The following is a 26,030-nucleotide window of genomic DNA, read 5'->3' as shown; positions in this document are numbered from 1 at the left end:
AAATTTCTGAAGCATCCCCCCTGTGTAAAATTATTGCCCAACCCAGGGTTTACATGCTGGTTTGTAGGTTCACAGCAAAATTCCTCAGATGTGGAGTGGTACCACTTAAGGCCCATCATCAGTTAAGTACTCACTTGACTACCCTTCCACAATAGATGGGCAAAGCCCAGTGATATATTCCAGAAGCAAATATTTGGTACACCAATATATAGCCAATAGGTATTTGAAGTTATAAAAAAAAGTCACACATGCATAAGAATAGTATAAACAGAATCAGCAAAGCATAAGCTTTCTATAGAAACCGCATGTGACCCACTTTGTACAAAATTTGGGGCAAACATACAACAGTGTTCAAAAAAGATGTGGGAAAAAGTATATGGTATTTGCTCAACAAAAGTATAGGTATTTGCTCAACAAAAACTGTCTATAGGAAGCAAAGTAAGCTGAAGTCTTTTGAAACACTGGCCCAAATTTTACTTTTGGCCACACCAGTTCTGGCCTTTATATGAAAACTGTAGAGCTACAGTAATAGTGGGGTCAATGTGATAATCCACTGCAGAAAAGGAGAATGTTAAAATATCTACCAATCAGGCAACACAGGACATGTTTTTTCAAAATACCAATAAAAAGATTAATAACACTGCTTTGACATCCAAAAACCTGGAAACTCATCCTATTAAAACACATTGTAAATCATTTTTAGAGAGAGAGCAACTCCTATTTAAACATACATTACAATGGCATCTTGATAATATTTAATGAAGCTCAATGTGTTTAGAATAATTGTAACTGTTCCTAAGCTAGTTAATTCTTTATGTCTCTTTATGAGCTGCATTATTTTGGAAACTTAATAGACAACTAGAATTAGCAAAAGAAGACTATTCATCCACCTCATTTCTGCTCATCCAGGATCCCAGTGAAGACAATATCAGATACCACAAGAGGATTAGTAGCAGACACTAGGGCTACATCTTTACTGCTTCCTTCTTGCGCAAAAGCCTATGCAAATGAAGCACAGATTAGCATACTGTGGCACTTCATTTGAATAATTAATTAGGGCCCATTTTTGCACACGAGGCTTTTGCACAAAAAGGAGCTATATAGACGGCTCCTTTTTGCACAAAAAACCCCTCATGCAAGAGCCGTTCTTCCTCAATTTTCAGGAAGAATGGCTCATGCACAAGAGGGGGGTTTTGCACAACAAGGAGCTGTACACACAGCTCCTTTTTGCACAAAAGCCTCTTGCGCAAAAACAGCCCCTAATTAATTATACAAATGAAGAGTGGCAATATGCTAATCCACACTCATTTGCATAGGCTTTTGTGCAAGAAGGAAGCAGTATAGATTTCGTCTTTGTTTGATAGCAACACATAACAGAAGGTCTGATTCAAACCCCATAAAAGTCAATGGAAAACTCCCATTAAGATTGGTGAGTTTCGGACCAGGCCCATATTGAGTAAACATCCACAAAACAAGAGTCATTAAACAGTGGAGGGGTCAGAGCCTGCACTGGTTTTCATAATGTGCAAAGCAGCACAAAACGGGAATTTTCCTTGCCTATCTTGTAGTGTGTTATCAGATACTGCAGATGGCCATGGAGAGTCCTGCACATGTTCTGAGCCATATCCTATGTCATGCTCTACAAATTCCAGACAAGTATGGGCATAGTCAGGTGCAGAGGCTGGGCTTAGGAAGAAAGCAGAGGCTGGCTATGTCTTGATGGAACCAAGCATATATTTTTCATCTGAAACCAAATGCACTAAAAATAACAAAAATACAGCAATGGAAAACTGTCTCAGAGAGATTCTGTGCTGACCCTGAAACAGAAAAACCACAGCCCCCTGGGAGGAAGTCCTGGGTTCTAACCTCAGCTCTGCCACTGCTGTAGTTGCTTAGTAGTCTTGAGCAAGTCACTTACTCTCTGTACCTTTGTTTTTTCCACCCATAAAATGGACATAATGGCATTGAGTCATCTCACTGGTGCATTGTGAGGGACTGTTTAAAAAAACATTGCTTTCACGTGCGAAATTCTATACAAATGCCAATGCTTATTATTTGAATCTAGACCTGCATTGGAATTTTTCTGAAGTTCATATTCAGAAGTTTGCTTCATATCTGAAGGATACTGGGCCAGCAACAAAGTTCAGGGCAGAATTAAAGGTCTGTGTTAGTTCTTTAACACAATCTTATGATTGTGTGGAAAAGTCCCACTGGAAATCAAGAAATGGGAAAAGTGACAACAATATTTTACCCTTCCAGGAACTCCCACAACTAACATTAAAAAAAAATGCAGTGATACATTCTTTACCATTACGCACATAATCATTTTGGGGTCTGATGTTCCTCCCACTGAAGTACAAGGGAGAAATTATACATCTTACACAGTGAAAATTTTGGCATCGGAATCCTCCAACATATTTCAATGGGAGGAAGGAATTAAATGCCAAAACCCAAAATGAGCATACTAGACACATCCCTTGAAACCATAACTCATTCCAAGGCACGGCACTCATTGTATGCTCGCACTGACCTCCATCCCACACGACACAAACCCAGTGGTAGCTCCTGAATACCAAGACAAATCACTGCTATTTAAAACGCTGACTGTGAAATTGACATTATGGAAGAGTTTATGGAGGTAAAAAAAGTGTAATCCATTATATGAGATTCTTCCTACTCATTTAAGTCCTTTTTATCAGGGTTTTGTCAGAGTAACTAATGTCATGCACTTGACATCAGTAGGTTGAGAACTCTGAATAACATGGGATGGATATTTGTTTGGGCTTTTATCTGACCTCCATGTTCCTTTTCCCAAAAATGTTTGTGCCCTCCTATCACCTGACCTTTAAATTGTGCACTCCCAAATTAAAATTAAAATTTCCACTCACAAAGCTCATCGGGATGAGTGCCAGTGTACGATTTAATGCTAGTATGCATGAATGTTGGATACTGGTTGCATCTATTAAGTAAAAGTGATCTTTGAAAATGTAAGCCAATGTTGCTTTAATTAGAAGCTGCACCAAAAAGTTTTAATAGAAGCTTTTATTGTTAAAGTGGGATAGGGGAGCCTAGCATGCCTCAGAATGTACAACTGGGTTCTATATCTGAAACCTCATCCTTAATACCATTTTGGTTTCTATTTGCCTCATGGTACTTTAATGTTGCAGCAGTCAATTATTTATTGGTAGCAATTTTGAGGTGCAATAATATCTCAAAGGACCAGTAACAGACCAAAACTCCATTCAGTTTCTCAACCTTTTCTGGGTGGCATCCCCTTATTCAAAAAGGGAAACAAATTTCCCAACTTCCTTATCCTTAATATACAGTAAGAGTAAAAATGTATCATGATAACAATTAGTAGTCTATAGAATGAGGGTGAATTTGAGGATGTGGATAAAAAACTCTTAGGATATGGGCATGCGGAGAGCCAGGAGTAAAATTGTCTTTGCTTTAGTTTGCAATACAATTGCCAACACCTCATGATTCTCAATTACCTTTTTGTGATGCCCCCTCCCACTCCACCAATGGTCATAACTCACTTGGTTAAAAATACTGTGCCAGACACTGTACAAAAAAAATGTATATGAGCTATACCTATCTCATAGAGCTGGAAGGGACCTTGAGAGGTCACCAAATCCAGTCCCCCACCCTCATGGCAGGACCAAGTACTAATCCTGATAGATTTGCCCCAGAGCCCTAAATTGCCCCCTCAAGGACTGAATTCGCAAGCCTGGGTTTAGCAGGCCAATGCTCAAATAACTGAACTATCCCTCCCCCCGATATAGTGCTCTCTTTGCCATGCTACTTAATTCTGTGATCCCAATAGATTTCATAGGGTAAGGTCAAGTCATAATCTGGATGAGAGACTTTCAGGTGCAGGAGGAAGTGGTGATGCCAGTTCAGTAGCTGATGATCTTCCCTGAGTCTGCATTGAATCAATAGCAACTACACTACTGCTGCAAATACCATTTTTTCCACTTGAGATTTCAAACTTCTTTTTTCAAAATAACAAACTTTAATCTCTATCTCCATATAGGTGTTCATAACATCCCATCAGTGTTGCAAATTATTACATAAATAATCCTCACTCAAGTAAGCAGTACCCACTAGATTCAATGGTATTGGCTGCATGACTGAGGATTCCTCATATGATTAAGGCAGCGGGCTCTGGCCCACAGAGCTACTAATAAATATGATCTTCGAATCTAAGGTATATACAAAAGTGCTGAGTATCTGGCACTCCCACTGACATCAGTGGGACTTTTAGGTGTTCAGCACTTCTAAAGAGAAAGCCACTCTCAGTTAGGTTACTAAATGCAATGTAAAATACCTAACTAAGCACCCAAGGCTTAAAATTTTTTAAAAATCTCAGTAAATGATCCATAAATGAAAGTATAGATCAAATAAAATGTATGCTGCTTTAACTATTTGGTTTATTTTCAAGACAACGTGTTCTTGAATTCCCTGTTTGCCTCAAGCCAACGCAGTGTAATTTTCCTTTAAACAGCATGGAACATCTGGAAGCTGAGCGAGATCTATATATATATATATATATATATATATATCAGGTTTGTATTTTCTTATTTGTATGGGACCAGATTCCTTGAAGCATCACCCAAAATCCACATCAGGTTCTCAGGCACAGATGTTTACAAAGGATTGTTACCCTAGCAAATATAAACACATGTTGGCAGTTGGCTTCCTATCAGCTCCACATCAGAGGAGGGTGAATTTCTCCACCACAGGGATAGAATAACTTGCATGGATAAAATGAACCTCACTGAAGTGGTTTTGGGACAGAAGGAATTAAATGTGCCAGGCACTGCACAAAACACTTCTTGCCAAATCAACCCCTTTCTGCAGCTCCACTATCTGAGATGAGAAAGATGTGGATTTGAATTTAAGCACACTTTGAAGTTTGGAGGAATCCATGAATTAAATGCTGCAGCCCACAACTGGCTTCTTTAAAGTTTCTTTTCAGAGATAGCATATAGATATGTGATTCAGATTTCCCATTAAGCACAGAAAACACACAGCTCCATCTAGAGTAATCTTTAACACTAGATTTAAAGCACATACCAGCAATATTTTAATTTTAATCAGAAATAAAGGAAAAATACATACACATTAATGCATATAAGATCATTCTGAATTCATTCAAAACTCTGATGCAATCAGACCTGTTCAAGCCCATGATTTTCTTGAATGTCCGGAGGTAAGAAAATCTGTACTGGTAAATAATTATTGTATCCATACTACTGTATCACCCATTATTGTTTATCTAAAGTTCTCTCTACCATACGGCTGTGTCTACACTGGGCCACTTATTCCGGAAAAGCAGCCGCTTTTCCGGAATAAGCTGCGAGCTGTCTACACTGGCCCCTTGAATTTCCGGAAAAGCAGTGACAATTTACTGTAAGAAATCAGCTGCTTTTCCGGAAAAACTATGCTGCTCCCGCTCGGGCAAAAGTCCTTTTTCCAGAAAACTGTTCAGGAAAAGGGCCAGTGTAGACAGCACAGTAGTCTTTTCCGCAAAAAAGCCCCGATCACGAAAATGACGATCGGGGCTTTTTTCCAGAAAAGCGCGTCTACATTGGCCACGGACGCTTTTCCGGAAAAAGGGCTTTTCCGGAAAAGCATCCTGCCAATGTAGACGCTCTTTTTCCGGAAATACTTATAACGGAAAACTGTTCCGTTTTAAGCATTTCCGGAAAAAGGTGCCAGTGTAGACACAGCCTACAAGTTTACAAACTGATTTAGAATAAATTGGGTGAAATTGCAAAATAGGCAGAAAAGTAATCACTGTAGAAGTCTCCAAGCACAAAAAAAAAAAAAAAAAAAAAGCCACTTAGGTTGTGATGCCACTGAACATACACAAATAGGATGGAAACCAGAAATGAAGTGAACTGCACTAGAGTAATAACATCTGTGTGTATGTTGTACTGATGATATCATACAGATAGAGCAGCTTCACGTTTTTCTCTTTACTCTCTGAATTCTAGGTGCCACTGAATGTTATTCTTTTACTGTGAGATTCCACTTGTCCTGGAGCCAGAGAGATTCTTTTCCCAGCAGATGCCAAGATTCTATTCAGCTAAGAGCCAGCTTCTCGAGTTTATTTATTATTCTGGGGATGGAAATAAAGGAATAATAATACCTGGAAACAGAAAAACGGATCAAATTCTTCTACAAAGATCTACCACAAATGCACACAGTGAACAATGTACATACTGCCAAAGTGCACCCATCTTCTTACAATCAGTCAACATACACAGTTCTCCTACAACAGATTATTCCTTATAAATATTTCTAGAAAGTGCATAGGAAGCTATATTGTGAAGAGCAGTAAGGTCAGGAGGTGTCTTCACAATGGTCCAGCCCTCAATATAGCAGGTTGCTCACAATGCAGAACTCTGAAAATCTGTATGAGGCTTTGTAGGATCAAAATTTTGAGCTATAAGCTCTTCAGAACAGGTATCACCTCTTCAGTCTGTAATGTGGTTAACTATACAGACATGTTTTGGGTGCTTCATAAATGGAAATAATTTAAAATAATTCATCAATGAGTTTCAAGAGTCAACAATGGTATGTACTTAATATTTATATAGTTGTAATCTTCTTCTTAAGAACACAGATAGCTCATTAATTCTCACACTACCCTTACGGAGCAGGTAACTATTAGCTTACGTATTTTTTCAGTCTTGCATTCAGACTACTAGACTATAGACCAGCTTCTGACCTCTGCCAAGGCTGTTCTGTGTGAACCACTTTCTCTGGGATTTCTCTGGAGTGGAAGAATCTTCAACAGATGTATGACTCCCTGTCGACGGATGCTTTACCCATCCACCAGTGAGGGCGGCAACTGGCCCTCAGGAGCCTCTTGGACTCCTTCTTGGGATACGGTGGCCTACCAGCCACAAAGTCCACTGCAACCTGTGTTCAGGTTAACACAGCCTAGTGGCCAGAGACTAAATCACCGCTCCCCCCATTCAGGGTAACACAGCATAGCAGCCAGAGAGTCAATACATGGTATGGCCTAGTGGCCAAAGTCAATACACAACAAACAAAGCTCCCCTGTGGGGGGGGGGGGGAGATCTGAGGAGAAGATAGGGGGACCCAGACCCTCCCTCTCCACTGGATCCCAGCCAGGGCCCTATCAGCAGTGGAGTGGTCCACTGCTAGCTCTGCAGGGAATCCCACCACAATACACCAAGTTCTCAGGGAACAAGTCCCTGCCCTGGGCTACTTCCTACCTGTATCCTGTAGGAAGCCCTCCATGGCTTCTCGCTCTGGTCCGGAAGCTTCTACTGCAGTCCCTCTCAGTCTGGCTGTTAATGTTTGGTCCAGCTGTGCTTCCTCCCCTAGAGCTCCTGCAGCACCTCCTTCCCCTGCAACAGTCAGTCCTGACTGACTGAGCAGCTCCAGAGGCTTTTTAGCCAGCCTCCAGTTGTGGAACATGCCCAGCAGGGCTGTGCGGATGGGGCCTCCTCAGCCAGGTGAGTTAGGTTAACTCCTCCAGGCCTACTGCAGGGGGTTCATACACCCTTGTCACACTTCCACATCCTGCTGCCCCTGTTAGTGGAGGTGTGTTGGGGTGTGACCAAGAGAGAAGGATAAAATAGTGAGCTGCAATCTCTAGCCGGGTCCCACATACTCTGTCTTGTCCTGGGACCAACTTGGCTCCTGCTGGCTCCAGGTCAGGCTTAACAAAAAGGTGGTTCACAGAAACCGTTATAACGTTCCATGCCTCAGAGCTGCCCCAAGTGAAGCATTACCAGTCAAAGGCTCTTTCGTCTCATTCACTATTAGCAAGTATTTTGCTCAACGAAAGAGCAGCTCTATAGCTATTGAGCTTCATGTTTACACAGATAAAATACTCTGTTGCTTTTTGGGCAAAGTGCACATTCCTTTTCATGAAATTATAAACCAGTGTTCTGAGGTTGCACTAAGTTTCAGTTCAGCTCAGCATGTGCCATAGAGTGGTTGCCTGCCCTACCACAGTGGAACATTATCTCTTGTAATGTGTTTTTATAGGGAGCAGTTGACAAGGCAGCAAAAATTGCATCACATTAATGAAATTTACAACAGTGGAATGATCACATTTAACTTGACATTAATGATTATATAAGAGTATGACGACGGTTTGCTGGATCCAGCAATTGGATGGTAACAACACTCAGAAATGCTCTGACTCTTGGCTTTGGTTATTGATTCTTGACCCTGACTTCTACCCCAACCACTAGGTTTGACAGCCTATGTCCCAGTTGTAACAAGTCCCCCACCTCTCTCTTTAGATGTTCCTGCAACTCCTCCTCCCCCCCAACTCAATTCTCTTCTAAGAGTCACTCAATTCTCTTCTAAGAGTCATTTAAATAAGAATCAACCCCTTCTAAAAGCTTTGCTGACAATAAAAATAGTTAGCACTTGATATCTTTAGAACTCAATGAAAAGGTGAACAAGGTTTCTATTTTTCAGATGGAGAAATGGAAGCACAGACAACTGAAGTTAATCACCTGATTCACACAGAAAGGCAGAGACAAAGCCAGAAATAAAACAGATGTCTTTTCTATTCCCCTATGACTTGCACATGCTATCTCCCTCTAATCCATTCCTGTATAAGCCATATATTGTCTACTTTTTCATTTTCAAGCCCTAAACCTATTATATTTTAGTAGTGCCTAAACTGGAATTTTACTGAGTCTGACAGACCTGTAAATTAGGGCTAGTCTTAGGTTGTTATAACTATGTTGTAACAACCTAATTTTTTGTTCCTCATGAGTTTTCTAATGAATTAATTTTCTTATACACAATAGATCCAAATGTATATATACACACCATACATAGGACCATACTGTCAGAGTTGAAAAAGCCTTTCTGGATGGTTATGCTTGTCCATGGCAAGCACAATTCTCCAACAGTGATGCGTACTAATAGGGCCTACCAAATTCACAACCATACAAAATGCATCATGGACCATGAAATCTGGTGTTCTCCTATGAAATCTAGCCTTTTGTTTGCTTTTATTTTATACTATATAGATTTCATGGGGGAGACCAGCATTTGTCAAATTGGGTGTTGTGACCAAAAAGGACGTTGCCAGGGTATCCCAGGGTTATTTTAGGAGAGTGATAGTATCGCTACCCTTACTTCTATGCTGCCTTCAGACCTGGGCAACTGGAGAACAGTGGCAGCACCTCACCAGCAGCACTACAGAAGTAAGGGTGGCAATACCATGCCCATGTCTCCCTTATTTCTGCACTGCTGCTTTCAGCGTTGGGCACCCAGACAGTGACAGCTGCTAAGGGCCAAGATCTGCAGACAGCAGCACAGAAATAAGAATGGCAATATTATACAATCCTTACTTCTGCGCTGCTGCTGGTAGTAGCTCTGCCTTCAGAGTTTAATTTGTGGCCAGCAGCCACTACACTCCACCTGCCTGCTCTGGGCAATGCCGCAACCCCCATACTATAACTTGCAACCCCCACATAGGTCCTTTTCAGGTCAAGGTCTCTACAATTACAATATCATGAAATTTTCTATTTAAATATCTGAAATCATGAAATTTATTGTTTGTTAAATCCTATGACCATGAAATTGACCAAAATGGGCCGGGAATTTGGTAGAGCCATAATCATTAGCGTTAAAGTGTTCCAACATAAGTGTTCCGAGTCTTATTTAAATTACTCTTCAGCATCAAAGGCAACTTTCTGAATTTTTTCTTCTAAGAAAAGGGCATCCTCTTATGTCTTGTGGATCTTCCACACGGACTAACACGGGCATGGTTGGCATGGAATCCTGCCATTTGTATATCCGACATGTGTATCCAGGACTTGTGTACCCGTTTTTCCGAAAAAAAACCTCTGTAGTGTAGACATACCCCAAGACTTGCAGGCTCCTTGTGATATCACTTTTTCATATGCAAGTGTGAGGATAGGAGAGTTCTCAACCCCAGGCCTGCTGTCACAGCCACAGCACCACCAAACAGCTCTTCTAGTGATGAGAGAATTAGAATGGCTTTATGCTCCACTAATGGTCCCACCCACAGGGACTTGATTGGAAGCGCTCCAGAGCCCCAGACTAGGGGGCACAAATAAAATCCTATTCACTTTTATTCCACAACTTTTACTTTTGGAAGGAATAGTGTTATATTTCTGGAGCCCTTTAAATTTTCACAGGTAAAGAACTTAAAATTCAGTTGGGAAATGTGCTTTGAGCCAAACCCCACATGCCTCACTCACTCTGGACTCCCTTTGACTATATTATTTCATATTGCCTACTCCTTTTGCTCCATTGATCCTGGGTTGGCAGGAGGATACTTTAAATTATAGCAGGTGTGGCTGTCTATGTATATCAGAAAGAATACCATGAGCTTTGTCCCATTCCCAGCTCCGCCTCCCTAACCTTCCAGTAGATAGGTGCTAGCTATACCAACTAATAATTACCATTTTGGAGGTATTCTTTTCCCAGCCTTTCGGGCAATAACACACTAGCACTGCGCAGACTCAGCCATACTGAAACCAGTAAGCAGAGTTGAGGCCAAAACCCCAGCCCTGAGTTTTTACTCTCTATTACCTTCAGGCAAAGCTCTTGCATATTTTTAATAGAAGTTTTACCAGAGTAGTGACTGATAAAATAGTAACCAAGGCCCTTAGGATTTGTTCCTATGTAAGTGAACAGCCTTAGAAACTACTGTTGTTCATACTAGTTTTATTCTTATTTATGTTTGTTATTTTGCAGCTATCTGGCTTTCATCTACTCAGGGACAGACATTTATTTCAGTCAGTAGAGCTGATGTATGAAACTGAAAAGTAACATTCACCTGTTCCTAGGACAGCCACAGCAAACTGATAGGAAATAAAAAATAATCATTCTAGGGAACCCAATGTCCTACTTCTTGGTTCTTGATGTATCATAGAACCCTAGAACTGGAAGGGACCTCGAGAGGTTATTGAATCCAGTCCACTGCCCTCACAGCAGGATCCAGCACCATCTACACCAGGATTTCCCAACCTATGGGTCATGACCCAAATATGGGTTGCCATTACATTTCAAAAGGGTCGCCAAGTGTCTCCCCAGGTGGCTGTGCTTCCCCTCCCCCCCCCCATTTTTGAATTGCCTTGGGTCATCAAGTCTTCCTCAACTGTCAAAATGGGTCTCCATCTGGAAAAGGTTGGGAACTGCTGACAGACGATCCCTGATAGAAGTCTATCTAACCTGTTCTTAAATATCTCAAATGATGGAGATTCCACAACATCCCTAGGTAACTTATTCTAGCGTTTAACCACTCTGAAAGTTAGGAAGTTTTTCCTAATATCCAACCTAAACCTCCCTTGCTGCAATGTAAGCCCATTCCTCCTTCTCCTCACAGGCCAAGGAGAATAATTTTTCTTCGTCTTCCCCATGATACCCTTTTAAATACCTGAAATCCACTATCATCTCCCCTCTTGGTCCTCTCCTTTCCAAACTAAACAAGCCCAATTCTTTCAGTCTTCCTTCATAGATCATGTTCTCTAGACTTTTAATCATTCTTGTTGCTCTTCTCTGGACTTTCTCCAATTTCTCCACATCTTTTTTGAAACGTGTAGCCCAGAACTGGACACAATATTCCAATTGAGGCCTACGCAGTGCAGAGTAGAGCGGAAGAATGACTTTTTGTGTCTTGCTCACAACACTCCTGTTAATGCATCCCAGAATCATGTTTGCTTTTTTACAACAGCGTCACACTGTTGGCTCATATTTAGCTTGTGGTCCACAATGGCCGCTAGATACCTTTCTGCAGTACTCCTCCCTGGACAATCATTTCTCATTCTGTATGTATGAACCTGATTGTTCCTTCCTAAGTGGAGTACTTTGCATTTGTCCTTATTAAACTCCACTCTATTTACCTCAGACTATTTCTCCAGTTTGTCCAGATCATTTTGAATTATGACCCTATCCCCCAAAGCAGTTGCAACCCCTCCCAGCTTCATAGGATGTAAATCCTATGTACACTCCTAGTGCAATGTGAAAGGTGACACAGCTTGGTCCCCAGTGTTCAGCAGGCCACATTATTAAAATAACACAAGCAACGTGACCATAATCAGTCCCTGTTTCAATGTTTTTTCTGATGTCAGAATAATTCAGATGCCCGGATGACTGAAACAGCTGTGCCAATAGATATGTGAGCACAGAAAAACACAGCCGCTTTCCAGTTTCTGAAGGCCACTATATATGCCCTTCAGCATCTGATTTACCCATTTGTTCAGTGCACAAGTGATGACTTGCAATATTTACCTTCAAACAAGTTACTTTTGTAGAGATCAGGTTCACATGGCCCTAAGGACCTAACACTGACTCTCATCACTCTCAACCCATGGAAAAACCCTACTTCACATCAAGGATCTCATTTGCAAACAGTACAGCCTCTGAAAGTCTGGTACAGTAAAAGCTCTGTTATACGGCACGTTGGGATGCGGGGGATACCAGTTAATGAAATATTCTTATTAACTGAGTGGGATATCAGTTATCAAATAATTAGAATACAATACAATAAATATAAAATCCAGGTACTCACCAACCCTAAGCTGGTTTCTTGAAGCACTTAGGCATACAGAGATACAATTTTCTATACAGTAGGTCAGGGATCAGCAACCTATGGCACACATGTCATGAGTGGCATGCAAGACAATTTTCAGTGGCACACGGAGTCCACAGCAGGAGCTCAGCACCCACGAGGCTTGGAGCACCAGCTCTGGCTTCTGGGCACATGGGAGGTGGGGGGAGGTGAAGAAAGCCCTGACTCGCATCCGTCCCCAGAATGGCTCCCCACCCACCTGCACTAGGTGGCACAGGGGAGGGAAGTCCACCCCTGGTGTTCCCAAGCACCGCCTTGGTTCCCCACCCACTTCCACCGGGCAGCACAGGGACTCTGCACACAGCCGGGATCACTCCCCCGCCCCACACCATGGGAGGGATGGGGGCCAGGGGCAGGGGAAGCGGAGGCTGAGTGAGGAGGTAATGGGGGAATTGGGGACCAGGGTGTGATAGAGTCAGGCTAAGAGGGTTGGGGGTTTGGGGAGAAGTGTTTTTGCTTCTTACTTGTGTGGTTGCTAACTGACAGTTCTCCATCCCTGCCAAAAATAAAGAAAACATTGAAACCTTTTGCACTGGACATAAATTAATATTTTACTTCATTTAAAATGAAGTTTGATAAACTAACATGAGAAAGTTAGAATGCTTAGTCTGTTTAATAATTCTCCCTATCTGCAGTACTAGCAAAATGGCTCGGGCGCAATTGTGTAACTAATGGTGAGTTTCCTTTGGCAACTGGTGGAAACATGGAGAGGAAAGCCTCCCCGCTGGCCCCAGAAGGGAGCAGACATGGCCAGCAGAAGGGGAACTGGCCCCAGCATGGAGCTGCCCAGGTAAACCCCAGTCCCAACCCCCTGTCTGATCTAGAGCCCCATCCCCAACCCTGAGTACCTCCTGCACCCCCAAAGCCCACATCCTCAGCCCAGAGCCTGTACCCCTCCTGCACCTCAACCCTCAATCCAGAGTCTCTATCTCCTCCTGCACTCAAACCCCAGCTCTGAGCCCCTCCCCAAACCTGGAGCCCCCTCCTGTACCCTAAACCAACTGTGGCCAGCCCCAACCCAGAGCCTGTACATCTAGCCAGAGCCCTGGCACCTCAACACTCTGTCCCAGCCCTGAGCCCCTCAACCCCAGCCCTGCCATACAGCCCACACCCCCAGCCAGCGCCTTCATACTCCTGCATCCCAACACTTTGCCCTGCCTGAGCCCCTTCCTCCACTCAGTATCCCTTGGCCCCACCCTTGCCACAAGAATTTGTGTTATGTACACCAATATGAAGGTGATGTATCACACATCACCTCCACATTGGTGCACGTGAGAAAATTCATTCCACTCAGGGGGGGGAAACATTAGAGGGAACACTGTTTGAGAGAGATCAGAAAAGCCAGCTAAGGGAGCTTTCTGTTCTCTCAGACCCTCCTAAGACCCTCCACATTGTCCAAAAACACACAAGACAAAATTGTGTTGCTAGAATCCCACTTTATTAAACAGAAATAATCTTGAACCCAAGTCTCTGTTGGGCTCTAGGGTTGCACAGTCCTCCTCCTTGGCACCTGTAACCACAAGAAGACCTCTCTCTTAAGACAGCTTCTCTTCTTTTGAGCACCTCCCTACACCTGAGCCCTGATGACTTTTTATCAGGCCTGGGAGCATGTTATAACTCTAGATGGACTCCTTAAATTAGCTGGTAACAGATAGCGTCTGCCCACACACCCCTACCAGGGGCCAGCAACCTTGTGACTCCTGAGGAAGGGCTAATACATAGTTGCACAGTCTCAGAAATAGCCCGACAACAAGACTGGGACTCAGGGTATGTCTACACTGCAATGTAAACCCAGAGCTTGAACTCAGGCTCTAGCCTATCCCCCTTCTAACTACACACAAATGGTGCTAACTCTGGGCTTGGACACAGGGTCCTACAGACTCCAGGCAGCAGAGGTCCAAGCCTGTGTCAAGTTGTGACACAGGGTTCAAGCTCCTCTGCTCTGCAATGCAGACTCAATCCCACTGGACTAATGGTCTGAAAGTCCACCAAAAGTATCCCACAATCCCATGATCCCACATTCTTTGCCCTTTGGACAGTCATGTTTTCTCACATTGCAGCATGAATAAAGGGCTAGGCAGACATTCCAGAGGGCTCTGGAATATAGGTGAATTTATATGGTGTAGATGCTGAATCCCCAGATTGGGACTCAGGATTCAACAATTCCTAATGTGAGGTTACAAATAAATGTAGAAGCTCAAGGCCTATCTGAAGAAACACGTGGTCTACTCATTCAAATTCTCCAAATCCTGGGATTCCTGCGGCTCTCCTGGGCTGCAAATGGCAAAATGAAGCCAATAGCAGTTGCAAGGCTCCGTGGCCGCGGCATCAGTAAATAAACAAACCAACACGGCCAGTTAACAGGTTTCTCAAAGTGGTTTTGTTCACTTAAACATTGACCTAGCCCATGTAGAGGAATAAGGAGGCTCCTTATGCTGCCTTGTTCCCCAGAAGAGGATGAAAGTCAGGGTCACAACCCTAAATATTAACAAAGCACTTTGGCTACGTCTACACTGCAGGCTTTTTGCGCAAGAATGGCTGTTATTGCAGAAAAACTTGCGAAGCGTCTACACTGCACGCGTGTTCTTGCGCAAGTAAATTTACAGTAAAGCATCAGAAAAGAGGGCTTCTTGCGCAAGAGTTATTCCTCTCCTCACGAGGAATAAGCCCTCTTGCACAAGAGCTCTTGCTCAAGAAGGCAGTGTGGACGGGCAACAAAGGTTTTTTGCGCAAGAAATCCCTATGGCTAAAATGGCAATCAGAGATTTCTTGCGCAAGAGAGCATCCACACTGCCATGGAAGGACTTGCAGAAAAGGACATGGTAGTGTAGACACACTCTTGCACAAGACCTTTTTAGCAAGAACTCTTGCGCAAAACAGTTCTTGCACAAGAAGCCTGCAGTGAAGCCATAGCCTTTGAGATTACTATACAACAGATGCTAGAAAAATCCCTAAAAACAAGAGAACAGTCAAAAGAATTATTCTAATAATTACTAGCATTACAAATAAACACACACACTTCTGTGGGTATTCAAGGTCTGAATTTTGTACCATTTCTGGAAAACATTGAAAATAATGTAAAGGAGCAATTTTCCATGACAGTCTGTAATGTTTAATGTACAGGCAACAGATTTTTGTGGTGCACTATTTTAGCTAACGATTGAAAAGCTCAGTAAGAGCATATATATGCAAAAGTAGCACAAAAATATCAGCACATGCAAGCATTCAGGCACAATTTTAGACACCATTGGCTCAGACTAATGTTCCATCTAGCCCCATATCCTGTCTACCTTACAATGCTGCAATATTTCTATAACTTCCACAACTTCAAATGGGTCTTTTACAAATGACTTATGAAATAAACAAAACTGATACAGTTTGCCTGCGTCTAGACTGGCATGATTTTGCGGAAATACTTTTAACGGAAAAGTTTTTCCATTAAAAGTATTTCCACAAAAGAGCATCTAGATTGGTATGGATGCTTTTGCGCAAAAGCACTTTTTGCACAAAAGCATCCTGCCAATCTAGACGCACTTTTGTGCAAGAAAGCTCTGATGGTCATTTTAGCCATTGGGCTTTCTTGCGCAAAAAATTAAGGTGCCTGTCTACACTGGCCCTCTTGTGCAAGTATTCTTGTGCAAGAGGGCTTATCCCTGAGCCAGACCGTGAAAGCATTTGCGCAAGAAGCACTTTTGTACATTACAAAGTCAGTGCTCTTGCGCAAATTCAAGCGGCCAGTGTAGACAGCTGGCAAATTTTTGCGCAAAAGCAATTGCTTTTGCACAAAATCTTGCCAGTCTAGGCGCACCCCCCCCCCCCCCCCCATGTTTTCAAGGTCCAGTTAAAGAGACGCTTTGGGTTAACTTTAAATACTAGTGAAAATATAAAGTAGGATCAAGATTCTCAGATGGCGTAATTTGAGAATCTGGCTTCTACTTACTGACACTGGGTTACCACAATAATTAAAAAACATTCCCATCACTTAAAACTCAGATGATGACTATGCTAATATAACATGGATTAGACATATATATCAAAGGAGTCAGAGTTGGAAAAGACCCATTAGATAACCTAAACCATCTACATTCAGCAGAATGTTTCCATATCGTACCTTTACTAGAGTTTGCTCCATTCTAGTTTTAAATGTCCTCTGAAAAAATATTCCATAGCTGATCTTATCTCACTGTCAGGAAGTTTGTCTTGTATTTGGTCTACATTTTCCTTTTTTATGTAATCCAATTATTTGTAACTCTGTTCCTTAGTACTGTCTGAAATAATTCTCTAGCCACCACAATGTTGTATAATGAAAATTATTTAGAAATTATTTCAATAGGTCAGGGAGAAAGGATAGTTTTGTAACAAAAACATGACACGTGGGCACTCACTGCGAGCTAACCTACAGTGATGTAAATAATGAGTGACTTCATTAAAGTCAGTGTAAGCGTCCCCCTCTTGGCTACACAATGGCTTCAGATACCTTGGCCTGCATCCCAACAAGTGTTAACAGGACTTTTCATTCAAGTCAGATTAATTTCATTGAGCCAATACAGCTTATGTCTATACTGCAGTGGCACAGCTACTGCACTATAAATCCACCTCCCCAAGAGACATGAACTAGGTCAATAGATGAAATCTTCCATTTATCTGGCTGCACATAAAATGGAGGTTAGCTTGATATAACCATGTTGTGCAGTGTGCATAACTGCTCAGAGCCCTGTGACTAGGGTGATCTAATTTTTAGGTGTACACCAAGCCAAAATTGAAAGCGGCCTTTTTGTTCTTCAAGATAGGGCTTAAGTGGGATCAGGCTCTATTTTTCGATCTGGCACAGACTTCCTGTGTCATCCTGAGCAAGTTATTTACCCACTGTTGGTGAGATTCACAAAGATATTTAGGCATCTAACTCCCAGGAGTTATATCTCACCTCACTTTTCCCCACTGGGACCATGTAAGCCTTACCTAATTGATGTTTGTAAAGCAATGTGAGATCCTGGGGTTTAAGTGTGTTGTAAGCAAAACTCATGAAGTCATTCTACCGCTCTACTCTGCACTAGTTAGGTCTCAGCTGGAGTACTGTGTCCAGTTCTGGGAGCCACATTTCAAGAAAGATGTGGAGAAATTGGAAAGGGTACAGAGAAGAGCGACAAGAATGATTAAGGTTTAGAGAACATGACCTATGAAGCCAGGCTTCATGAACTGGGCTTGTTTAGTTTGGAAAAAAGAAGATTAAGGGAGGACATGATAGCGGTTTTCAAATATCTAAAAGGGTGTCACAAGGAGGAAGGAGAAAATTTGTTCCTCTTGGTTTCTGAGGACAGGACAAGGAGTAATGGGCTTAAAGTGCAGCAGGGGAGGTTTAGATTGGACATTAGGAAAAAATTCCTGTCAGGGTGGTCAAATATTGGAATAAATTGCCAAGGGAGGTGGTGGAATCTCCCTCTCTGGAGATATTTAAGAACAGGTTAGATAGACATCTGTCAGGGATGGTGTAGATGGAGCTTGGTCCTGCCTTGAGGGCGGGGGGCTGGACTCGATGACTTCTTGAGGTCCTTTCCAGTCCTATTATTCTATGATTCTAAGTCACATCCTCAGATATGTGAGCACCATTCCCATTAACTTCAACAAGATTACACCCGTATATATCACGGAATAGATGAAGAAGTGCAAAGTACTAATTAGTATATTTGTAGTGAATATAGATAATTAGGTCCTATCTCCCTGATGTACTATCCTATCATTTCTTAATGCTCCACACAGCTATATATTTGCAGTTATATCAGTATAACTATGAAGTATTTTCTTTGAAGTCAATGTAATTAAAAACAAAATGTGTCTTTCTAAGCAGGTATTTAGAGCTTCAATAGTTTTCATTTGTATCCTGTAATAGGGGATTCAGATCCTTCATATTTTAGTTACTACACCAACAATAGTTCTCTGAACTGTTTTGTTAATTTGTGGAGTCGTCATTACAACATACAGGAATTCCCTAAAAATAAAGGGTGGGATTAAAACATTTAGAATGAAATCTTGATTACCCTTCTTAAATAATTTTTTTTCTAAACTTTTAGTATTTGGCTTGCAGAATTCAGTTTTTATTAAAAATTTGGATGGATACATTTTTCATTTTTATCTATTTCAATGTTCACAGTCAGACAAAACCAATTTAAATTTTCACAACTGTGGAAAGTTATGGGGAGGGTCAGAATTTAATGGCTGTAAATGCTGAGATTCAAAAAGTTAAAGCTTTATAACTTAAAATATAAAATGTCAACATCACATATCAAGATATACAAAGTAAATATCCTTAAATCTGACTCTAATTAGTTTACAAGAAGTATTTTTCTTACTTTGCCTATCTGTGCTTTTCAAGCATTATTAATGGAACTATTTTTGTCAATGTGTGTGCGCATGGTGAAGTCAACATTTACTGTCAACATGTTACAATCTAATCCTTCCAAGCCTATTTGTAAGGGATAAAGAAGATCTGAAAGGTGTTTTTTTCTTAAGATTACATAGACACACTTATTTTTTTCCTTAGGAATATCAATTCTGATTACCCCCGGTTTTGCTGGAGGATGCGCCAGATGTCACAGAGGAGAAATATTGTTTGCTCTCATCACTGAAAGCTGTTAAACAAAAACAAAACAAAAAGGGCCAGATTCTGCCAATCCTACATACATCTGGCTCCCGGTATTGTACCATCTAAGTCAATGCACTATTTGTGCATTCTTAATCATGTTGATTAGTACTTAATTCCACAAAGAGCACTAAAGAGTTTCACTAAATTTCATTTGTCTTCACTGCTCAGCCATTCACTCTCTTGATTCTTGTGATACCTGCCCTTCACTAGTTCTCCAACAACCAGTCTTGCAGGCTAAACAAGATTTTTTTTTTACTATAAAAACAAGGCTAAAAAAATAAAATTTCAGCTTTTTATACACATCATGAAAAAGAAAAACAAGGTACAAGTCTTTCCCCCCCTTCAGCCTTCTTAAAAGTAAACTTGAAGAATTTAATTTAAATGGATCTAAACTGACTTTGTGGGATTTTTTTAAAATATTTATGCTATTAGCTTTAATGAAAGTAGTCATGTAGGACGTTAAGCACATGTACTGGTGTTTGAAGGATCAAGCCTATCACAACTACATTTTAGTTCCCTCTCTTGTCAAGATTTAGCAAGCCATTTTAGCAGCATGCCTATTTTTAAAAATACATACTTTACCTATTCAAAATTATTTTTACACCCACAATAAGTTGTCAAGGTCATGCATAAAATTAAGATTGTGCATAAACATTTGCAAAATTAAGGCTATACCACCTTTTCCTTTATATCTCACCACTACATGCAGCATAAACATGCTCACTAAAACATAATGGTGGCTAAATATTTTAAGGGAAAATTAAATATACATCTAATGAGGCTTCCTGTATATACCTTCCCAACAAAAACTTGCCCACATACACCACTCACTTCCCACATTTTGCAACCTAGTTTTGGTGATGCTGGGCTGCCTATTCAATCCAATTTTACATCAGCAATGTATATGTCTGGTGTGTCACTGCTGTGCTTTTAGAAGCATAACTTTAGCTCTTCACACACCCACACTTGTGTCTGCACTGATGGGAAAGCATGTATTGGGAAACTGTACTTACTCCCTTTGCTTCTTCTCTTCAATAGCAAAGGCAGGATTGCTTTCTCCTTCTCTGCCCTAGGAGTAGTTAAAACAGCAATAAAACCACCGAGGATTAGGTCACGTGAGGCACTCCTGTCTTCATTGTAAGACTGAGGCTACTCTGGCATCTCACCAGAGGGGAAGAAGGTGTCACATTCATCCAAACAGGGACAGCAGGAGCATCAAGAATCTTGTTTTTACTGCTGATTTTTGGGAAATCACCCACTGCTGCACTAACATCAGCACAGCTGCACCATTCTTCTACAGTGGTGATTTTAATAAAATCTGATGTATCAGAAGTCAGGAAGGAGCACACCTGTGGCAACTGGGTGGGCGGGAAGATGTCTAAGAGCAGTTCTTAGAGCATCCTAATCTTTCCCTCCATACTTTGCTAAAACTACCCACTGTTTATACTACTTGTATAGCTACATCAGTTCACATTGATGCCCTGTCTACATTGTGGGCTCTACCATTGATATCACTGGTGGAGCTGAAATGAGGGTAGCAATCCCTGGAACTTCAGAGGGAAAATGCCCTTCTAAACAAGACTACGGAAGGGGAAGCATGTCTGGGTGGGAGGTGGCTGTTTGACTCAAAAGGGATGAAGACAGCAAGACGGCAGCAGGCCTGGGGAAAGTGAACATGAAGAGAAATTACATTAAAGGGTAATCTGGAAGTCTCTGCTGTGACACCAGAAACAGAGAAAGGCAAAGAGATTAGGAGACGACTGTATCCCAATTACAATTCCGTTGTCTCAATGAGGTAAAGAGAAACTAGCATCTTTCTACCAAATATCCCAAGAGCAGTTCAAAACTTCCCTTGTCTAAGACTTACCTGGTGGTAACTGAGTTGCACCACTAACAATAGTGGTGTAGTGAGATAGGTTGGGGATCATCAGTGGCTGAAAATTTAGAGCGTCTCCTTCCAGAAAGCAAGAGAGAGGGGATATGTGAAATCAAACAAGAAGGAAGCTGGATTTGCTTTTCCTGAAAATATTTTATAGTGATATCGCTCATAGTTCCATTCTAGTGAGCGAGAACAGAGGAGCAGAGCAAACTGTTGCGGAGCAAGAGTGGTTCATTCACAAACAGCGGATTGCAAAACACCATGCCAGGGGCAGAAGAACGGTTCAGCTCAGTACTACATGCAGTGTAGGTGTAGTCCTGGGGGTCCCAGGATAAGGACTTGGTCCAATAAGAGACATTATTTCCACCTACCTTCTCTCTCTGGTCGCTATTAGACCGTCAGCTCTGGCGAAACCACGTCAAGTAACCAGCCTGAGCAGAAAGTTTTCTCCCCGCTGCTCTGCAGCCCTGAGGCAGGCCCTTCCCACGCCTGGGCTGGGCAGCCCAGCGGTTCTCTCAGCCTAGCAGGGCGGCTCTCCTCGTGCTGCCCAGACCACCTCCCCTAGGCTGCGGGCACCTTGCTCAAAGGACCCGCCCTCGTCGCCCGCAGACAGGCGCTGGAAATGGGGCGCTTCGGAGCGGGGCCTCACACCCCAGCCCTGCCCCGTATGAGCCCCAGGGCCAGACACGCCCCTTCCCCAGCCCCCGGCACCTGCGCGTAGCGCTGCGGGAGGCTACCAGAGCGGGGAGCACACCAGGGCCTGTGAAACACCCCGGGCAGAGAGCGCGGCGCCCTTCGGGAACGGGCCGGGCGCAGGCACCTCCCTCGGCACGTTTCTGGGCAGCCAGGCCCACGGGGAAAGCAGCCTCCCGGCCGCAGAACGCGGCTGCCTGCACGTGGGGCGCAGCGCTCCGGGGGGAAGCGGGGCTCGGGGCCCGCTGCGCTCTGTCCCCCGCTCCTCTGCTCAGAGCCAGGGACTGGGCGGTGCGTGCTGCGAGCACTACTGAGCGCACTCGCAAGGGGCTGCAGGGCCGGGCGGGTTGCAGGGTGCTGCTCCCCTGCTCCGTCAACCGGCGCAGGCCTGCCCGGCCTAAGCAAGGCCGCCACCTCCCAGACTCAGACCGACCCAGCCCCACGCGCCCTGCTGGCGGAGCCGATGCCACAAATCCCGAGCGCCAGGCCGCAGCCTCCAGCGCGGCGGGACCTCTAACCCAGCCCCAGGAGCAGGGGGTCGTGCCCCATGTACATATATGTGTTAGCCAGCGTCCCCGCCCAGGCCTGGCCGAGCAGCTCCTTCGCCTGCCAGCTTGGAAATGTGTCAGAAGGAAAAGCGCTAGCGAACGGCTCTGAAAACTGCCACCATGCGTCCTGCTGCCTTTCTTGCCCGGCCCTAAAGGCCCGGGCGACCCACAGTAAATACCGCAAGAGGGCATGGGACGCGATTCCAGTGTAGAACCCGCTGCTAGCGCCTCAGGGCTGACATTAAGCATCGCTCGCCCTAGATGAGATGAGGGTCTGGGGAAGCTTTGCAAACAATAATCGTAGGTTTGAAACTGTTGCGGGGAGGTCCCTGTAAAGAAGCATCATCTTCCAGAAGAGCGGTACTATTACAGCACCGCTATGGGACGAGTAGAGAAGGAAACCCACACCACACCGCATTGGAAGTTGTAGTGTATTTAGAAAGTTGCAACTGTTCATGGCGGGACTCTTCCCAGGGCCGCCTTAAAAAAAAATCTGCTTTTATTTTTTAAAATTGTATCTCTCCCCCAGTGCTAAAATTATCACACGCTGAATTTAGAGACTATTCAAGTCACCCATTGGCCCCATTTACAATACGGGAACTTGCACCCTTTCCAAGCTATTCAAACTCTGGTAAAATAACTGCATGCGCTGCTTTTTCTAGGCTATAGAAACTATGTTCGCAGCACCGGATTTAATAAAGTGATTATAAATAGAGAGAAATAAAGGCGCCGCCGTATACCTGTGCAACACCTCCGCAACATCTTTTATTTACAAGAAATCACCTCCGGCCAACGTACACTATATACAGATCTCTTTTCCCTCCAACAAGGCAGAGCGTGTGCAAGTAGCATCCTTTTGTGCAAGTCCCACAGTCCACGACAAGGGTCCATTTGTAAGGTATCAGCTATCGGAGTCCAAATCACTTTTGCCTTCTTCTTGTCTCTTTTCTGGGGACGTTTTGGACGCTTTATTCCATTTCTGTGCGTTTTCTGATTCCTCCGAAGAGGATCTCTTTTGCCTTCTCCATTTTGCCCGGCGGTTCTTGAACCAAACCTGTCATGCAAAAAAATCAAATCATTATAGGAACACCACCACTATTTGGTTCACTTAAGCAGCCTTTCCAGACTATACTCGTGACACCAGTTCTGCATGGCATACATGTCTTGACTCGATTCGCTTTCGTTCGGTTTAAATGGAAAAGCAGAGAAATTATAATCGGTTAGGTTTATTTCTAGTTTAAGGCAAACCACGTTTAAAAAGGGGTGATTGCTTATCGATAGTTCCTAATTATCTGAATGAGCGGTTTGTTTATCCGATTACAGAGAGAAGCTTTTTGCCCCTCTTGTAAACCTGTTGCATTCTCTAGCTTGTCTTGGACAATGCGCGGCGAGGTCTGCAGCTAGATTAGGCACGGAAACTGAGATAACTTTTAACTGGAAAGGGGGGGGGAAATACCTCTACTTTTTCCTCTCGTAAATGCACCCTCCTGGCCAGCTGTTCCCTGGTACCCACGTCTGGGTATTTAGTTTCCTGGAAGAGGTTTTCCAAAGCTTCCAGCTGCTCGTCAGTGAATATCGTCCGGTGCCGTCTTTTCCTCCTGCAGTGCAGCTGGTTCAGTAACTGCAGCTCAGTCCGGGACAAGGTGCCCACGTTCATATACGGCAGCATCTGGTGGGGCACAGGCGACATCAGGACTGAGCCAGTACCCTCGTAGCCTAGGGAGAAAACGACCACACTGTTTGCACTGGACAGAGAGATCCGGCCTGCATCAACCCGGAAAAAAAAACTAGTACCCCCTTCTCACCTACAGCTACCCCGAACCATGGACACAACCCGGGACACACATACATACACACACCCCGAATCAAAGAACGCCCGTGCTAAAAAACCCGAATTCAGGGCGGGGAGGGAGCGAGGCGCGTCCTGCAGACAATATGGGACAAGGAACTGCCAAGGTGGCAGGGTGACACTACTTCGCTGGGATCCCTAGTCGCTTCGGAGAGGCAGGGACCCCAACTCAGTTTCCAGCCGGCTCCCCAAGCCCACACATAGCCAGGCACTCTCCTCGCGAGCCGTCTCAACCCGCCCCCACCCTGGGCTCTCTCAGCTGGGGAAAAAGGAACCGGGCACCTGGCCTGGCTTACCTGTGGCAGGGACGCAGGAGCACTGCTGCGCTCCCAGAGGCTGCATGGCCCCGCAGCAGGAAGGACCCACCGGGGAAGCCTGCACATGCAGCTGCCCGTAGTAGTAGTTGTTGTAGGCAATCCTAGATCCACCGACCGCGGGCAGGTTGGAAGCGGGGGCCACCGCCCGGGAGTAAAATCCGCTGTACTCGGGGCCGTAGATGGAGTCCGCATGCAGGTTGGAGAACACCACGGGCGCGGCGCTCTGGTGCAGCAGGACCGACTCCTTGCAGCGGGGTCTGGCGGCCAGGATGTTGTCGATGCTGAACATACCAGCAGGCATTCCCCGAACAGGGCTGGGGCGGGCGGGGACGGACGAGACCGAAACTTTCCCGAGACTTTCAAGGGGATCCGAGCGCTAGCAATGCTCGTTTCCCGAAGGCAGCTGTGTGTGCGCGCTCGCAGGAGACTGCCCTGCGACTCTCCCCTCCTCCTCTCTAGCCTGTTTACTGAGTTCAACCCCGAGGGCTGCATGGAGTATAATCCATCTGAACTTCTTCCCTTTTTTATACCCAGGCGACGTCATCCTGGATTTAGTTCCTGGTAATAGGCAGATGACAAACAAAACCAGATTTGACTTTATTTTGGGGAGGGGTGGGGAAGAGGTGGAGCTGGGAGCGGGGGACACAAAGGAGTGAAAAGAGCCTGATCTGTGTATTGAGAATTAATTACATTAACTTAATCCTTTCCATTATAGGACTTTTTTGTGTGTGAAAAGGCCCCAGATTTAGGCTTGATCTCTCCGCTGCACCAGCTAATTGCCCAGGTTAATCTGATTAATGCCATTGTGGAGAAGTGGTTAGCAGCTCCTAGCCCTGTCTATTATGCACCTACTCTCCTCCTGTTAGTTCACGTTATTAGGTGTGATTTCCTCTGTCTGCGGCTCAGATTCGTTATTTATGCTTGGAATTGGTTAGGAAACACTTAAAATAGCTTTCAGAAGAATTATTCTGCGACATAGTTGTGCCATATTTTGTGCAAGGATATTTCGGGGATGGGGTTTGGGTCCTTTGACCGAGGGACCGTAGATGGAGGGATGTGTACTGTGCCTTGTTCTGACTTATATGCAATAAGCTAATTTAAAAAAAAAACCCTACGATTATTTATTTGGACAATTGTGCTTTATTAAATCAAATCAAGGTAGCTGTTAATGGCTTTAACATTACAAACGAAACATCAGAAACTGAACATTTTAGTAACAACAATGTCATCTAAAACATGGTGTGTGGGACAGATTTAGATTTGCTTTAGCTTCATTAAGATGCGCTTTTTTCTTTTCAAGAAAGAATCATTTATTTTCTGTCCTAGAAAACACAAGTCTATGGAGCAGTGATGGTACCGTACTTAATTCTGCATGCCCATTACTTGTAAAGGGCGCGGTTTAATTCCCTTAAACTGTTGATTAAGTCGCTTGTCTCTCTTGGTAGCTGGCTCCTGTGATTTGTAGAATACTCGGTCTGTCACGACTGTCAC

General features: G+C 43.7%; 2 protein-coding genes and 1 long non-coding RNA gene across 3 annotated transcripts in view; all 3 read right to left on the bottom strand.

The window, feature by feature from the left end:
* Nucleotides 1–21,791, bottom strand: part of LOC102443854 (alpha-1-antiproteinase-like) — a 157,246-nt gene extending 135,455 nt beyond the window's left edge. The window contains exon 1 of the mRNA XM_075926653.1: nt 21,504–21,791. The gene's annotated coding sequence lies outside the window, so the exon portion shown is untranslated. The remainder of the gene's footprint in view (nt 1–21,503) is intronic.
* LOC142828959 (uncharacterized) lies at nt 5,068–7,885 on the bottom strand. Its single transcript, XR_012903148.1, has 2 exons — nt 7,254–7,885; nt 5,068–6,127 (listed from the first exon to the last, which is right to left on the bottom strand). It is a non-coding gene; the product is annotated as an uncharacterized LOC142828959 (long non-coding RNA).
* A 1,319-nt stretch (nt 21,792–23,110) lies between the features above and the next one.
* On the bottom strand, nt 23,111–25,046 carry GSC (goosecoid homeobox). Its single transcript, XM_006133691.4, has 3 exons — nt 24,519–25,046; nt 23,830–24,089; nt 23,111–23,427 (listed from the first exon to the last, which is right to left on the bottom strand). Exons 1-3 carry the CDS (start codon nt 24,838–24,840, stop codon nt 23,275–23,277), a joined length of 735 nt encoding a protein of 244 aa, XP_006133753.1. The 5' UTR covers nt 24,841–25,046; the 3' UTR covers nt 23,111–23,274.
* Nucleotides 25,047–26,030: the final 984 nt, after the last annotated feature.

This window comes from Pelodiscus sinensis, chromosome 4 (assembly GCF_049634645.1).
Source record: "Pelodiscus sinensis isolate JC-2024 chromosome 4, ASM4963464v1, whole genome shotgun sequence".
Classification (NCBI taxonomy): domain Eukaryota; kingdom Metazoa; phylum Chordata; order Testudines; family Trionychidae; genus Pelodiscus; species Pelodiscus sinensis.
The sequence above is the reverse complement of the archived record's forward strand: the minus strand, read 5'-3'. Positions and strand labels throughout refer to the sequence as shown.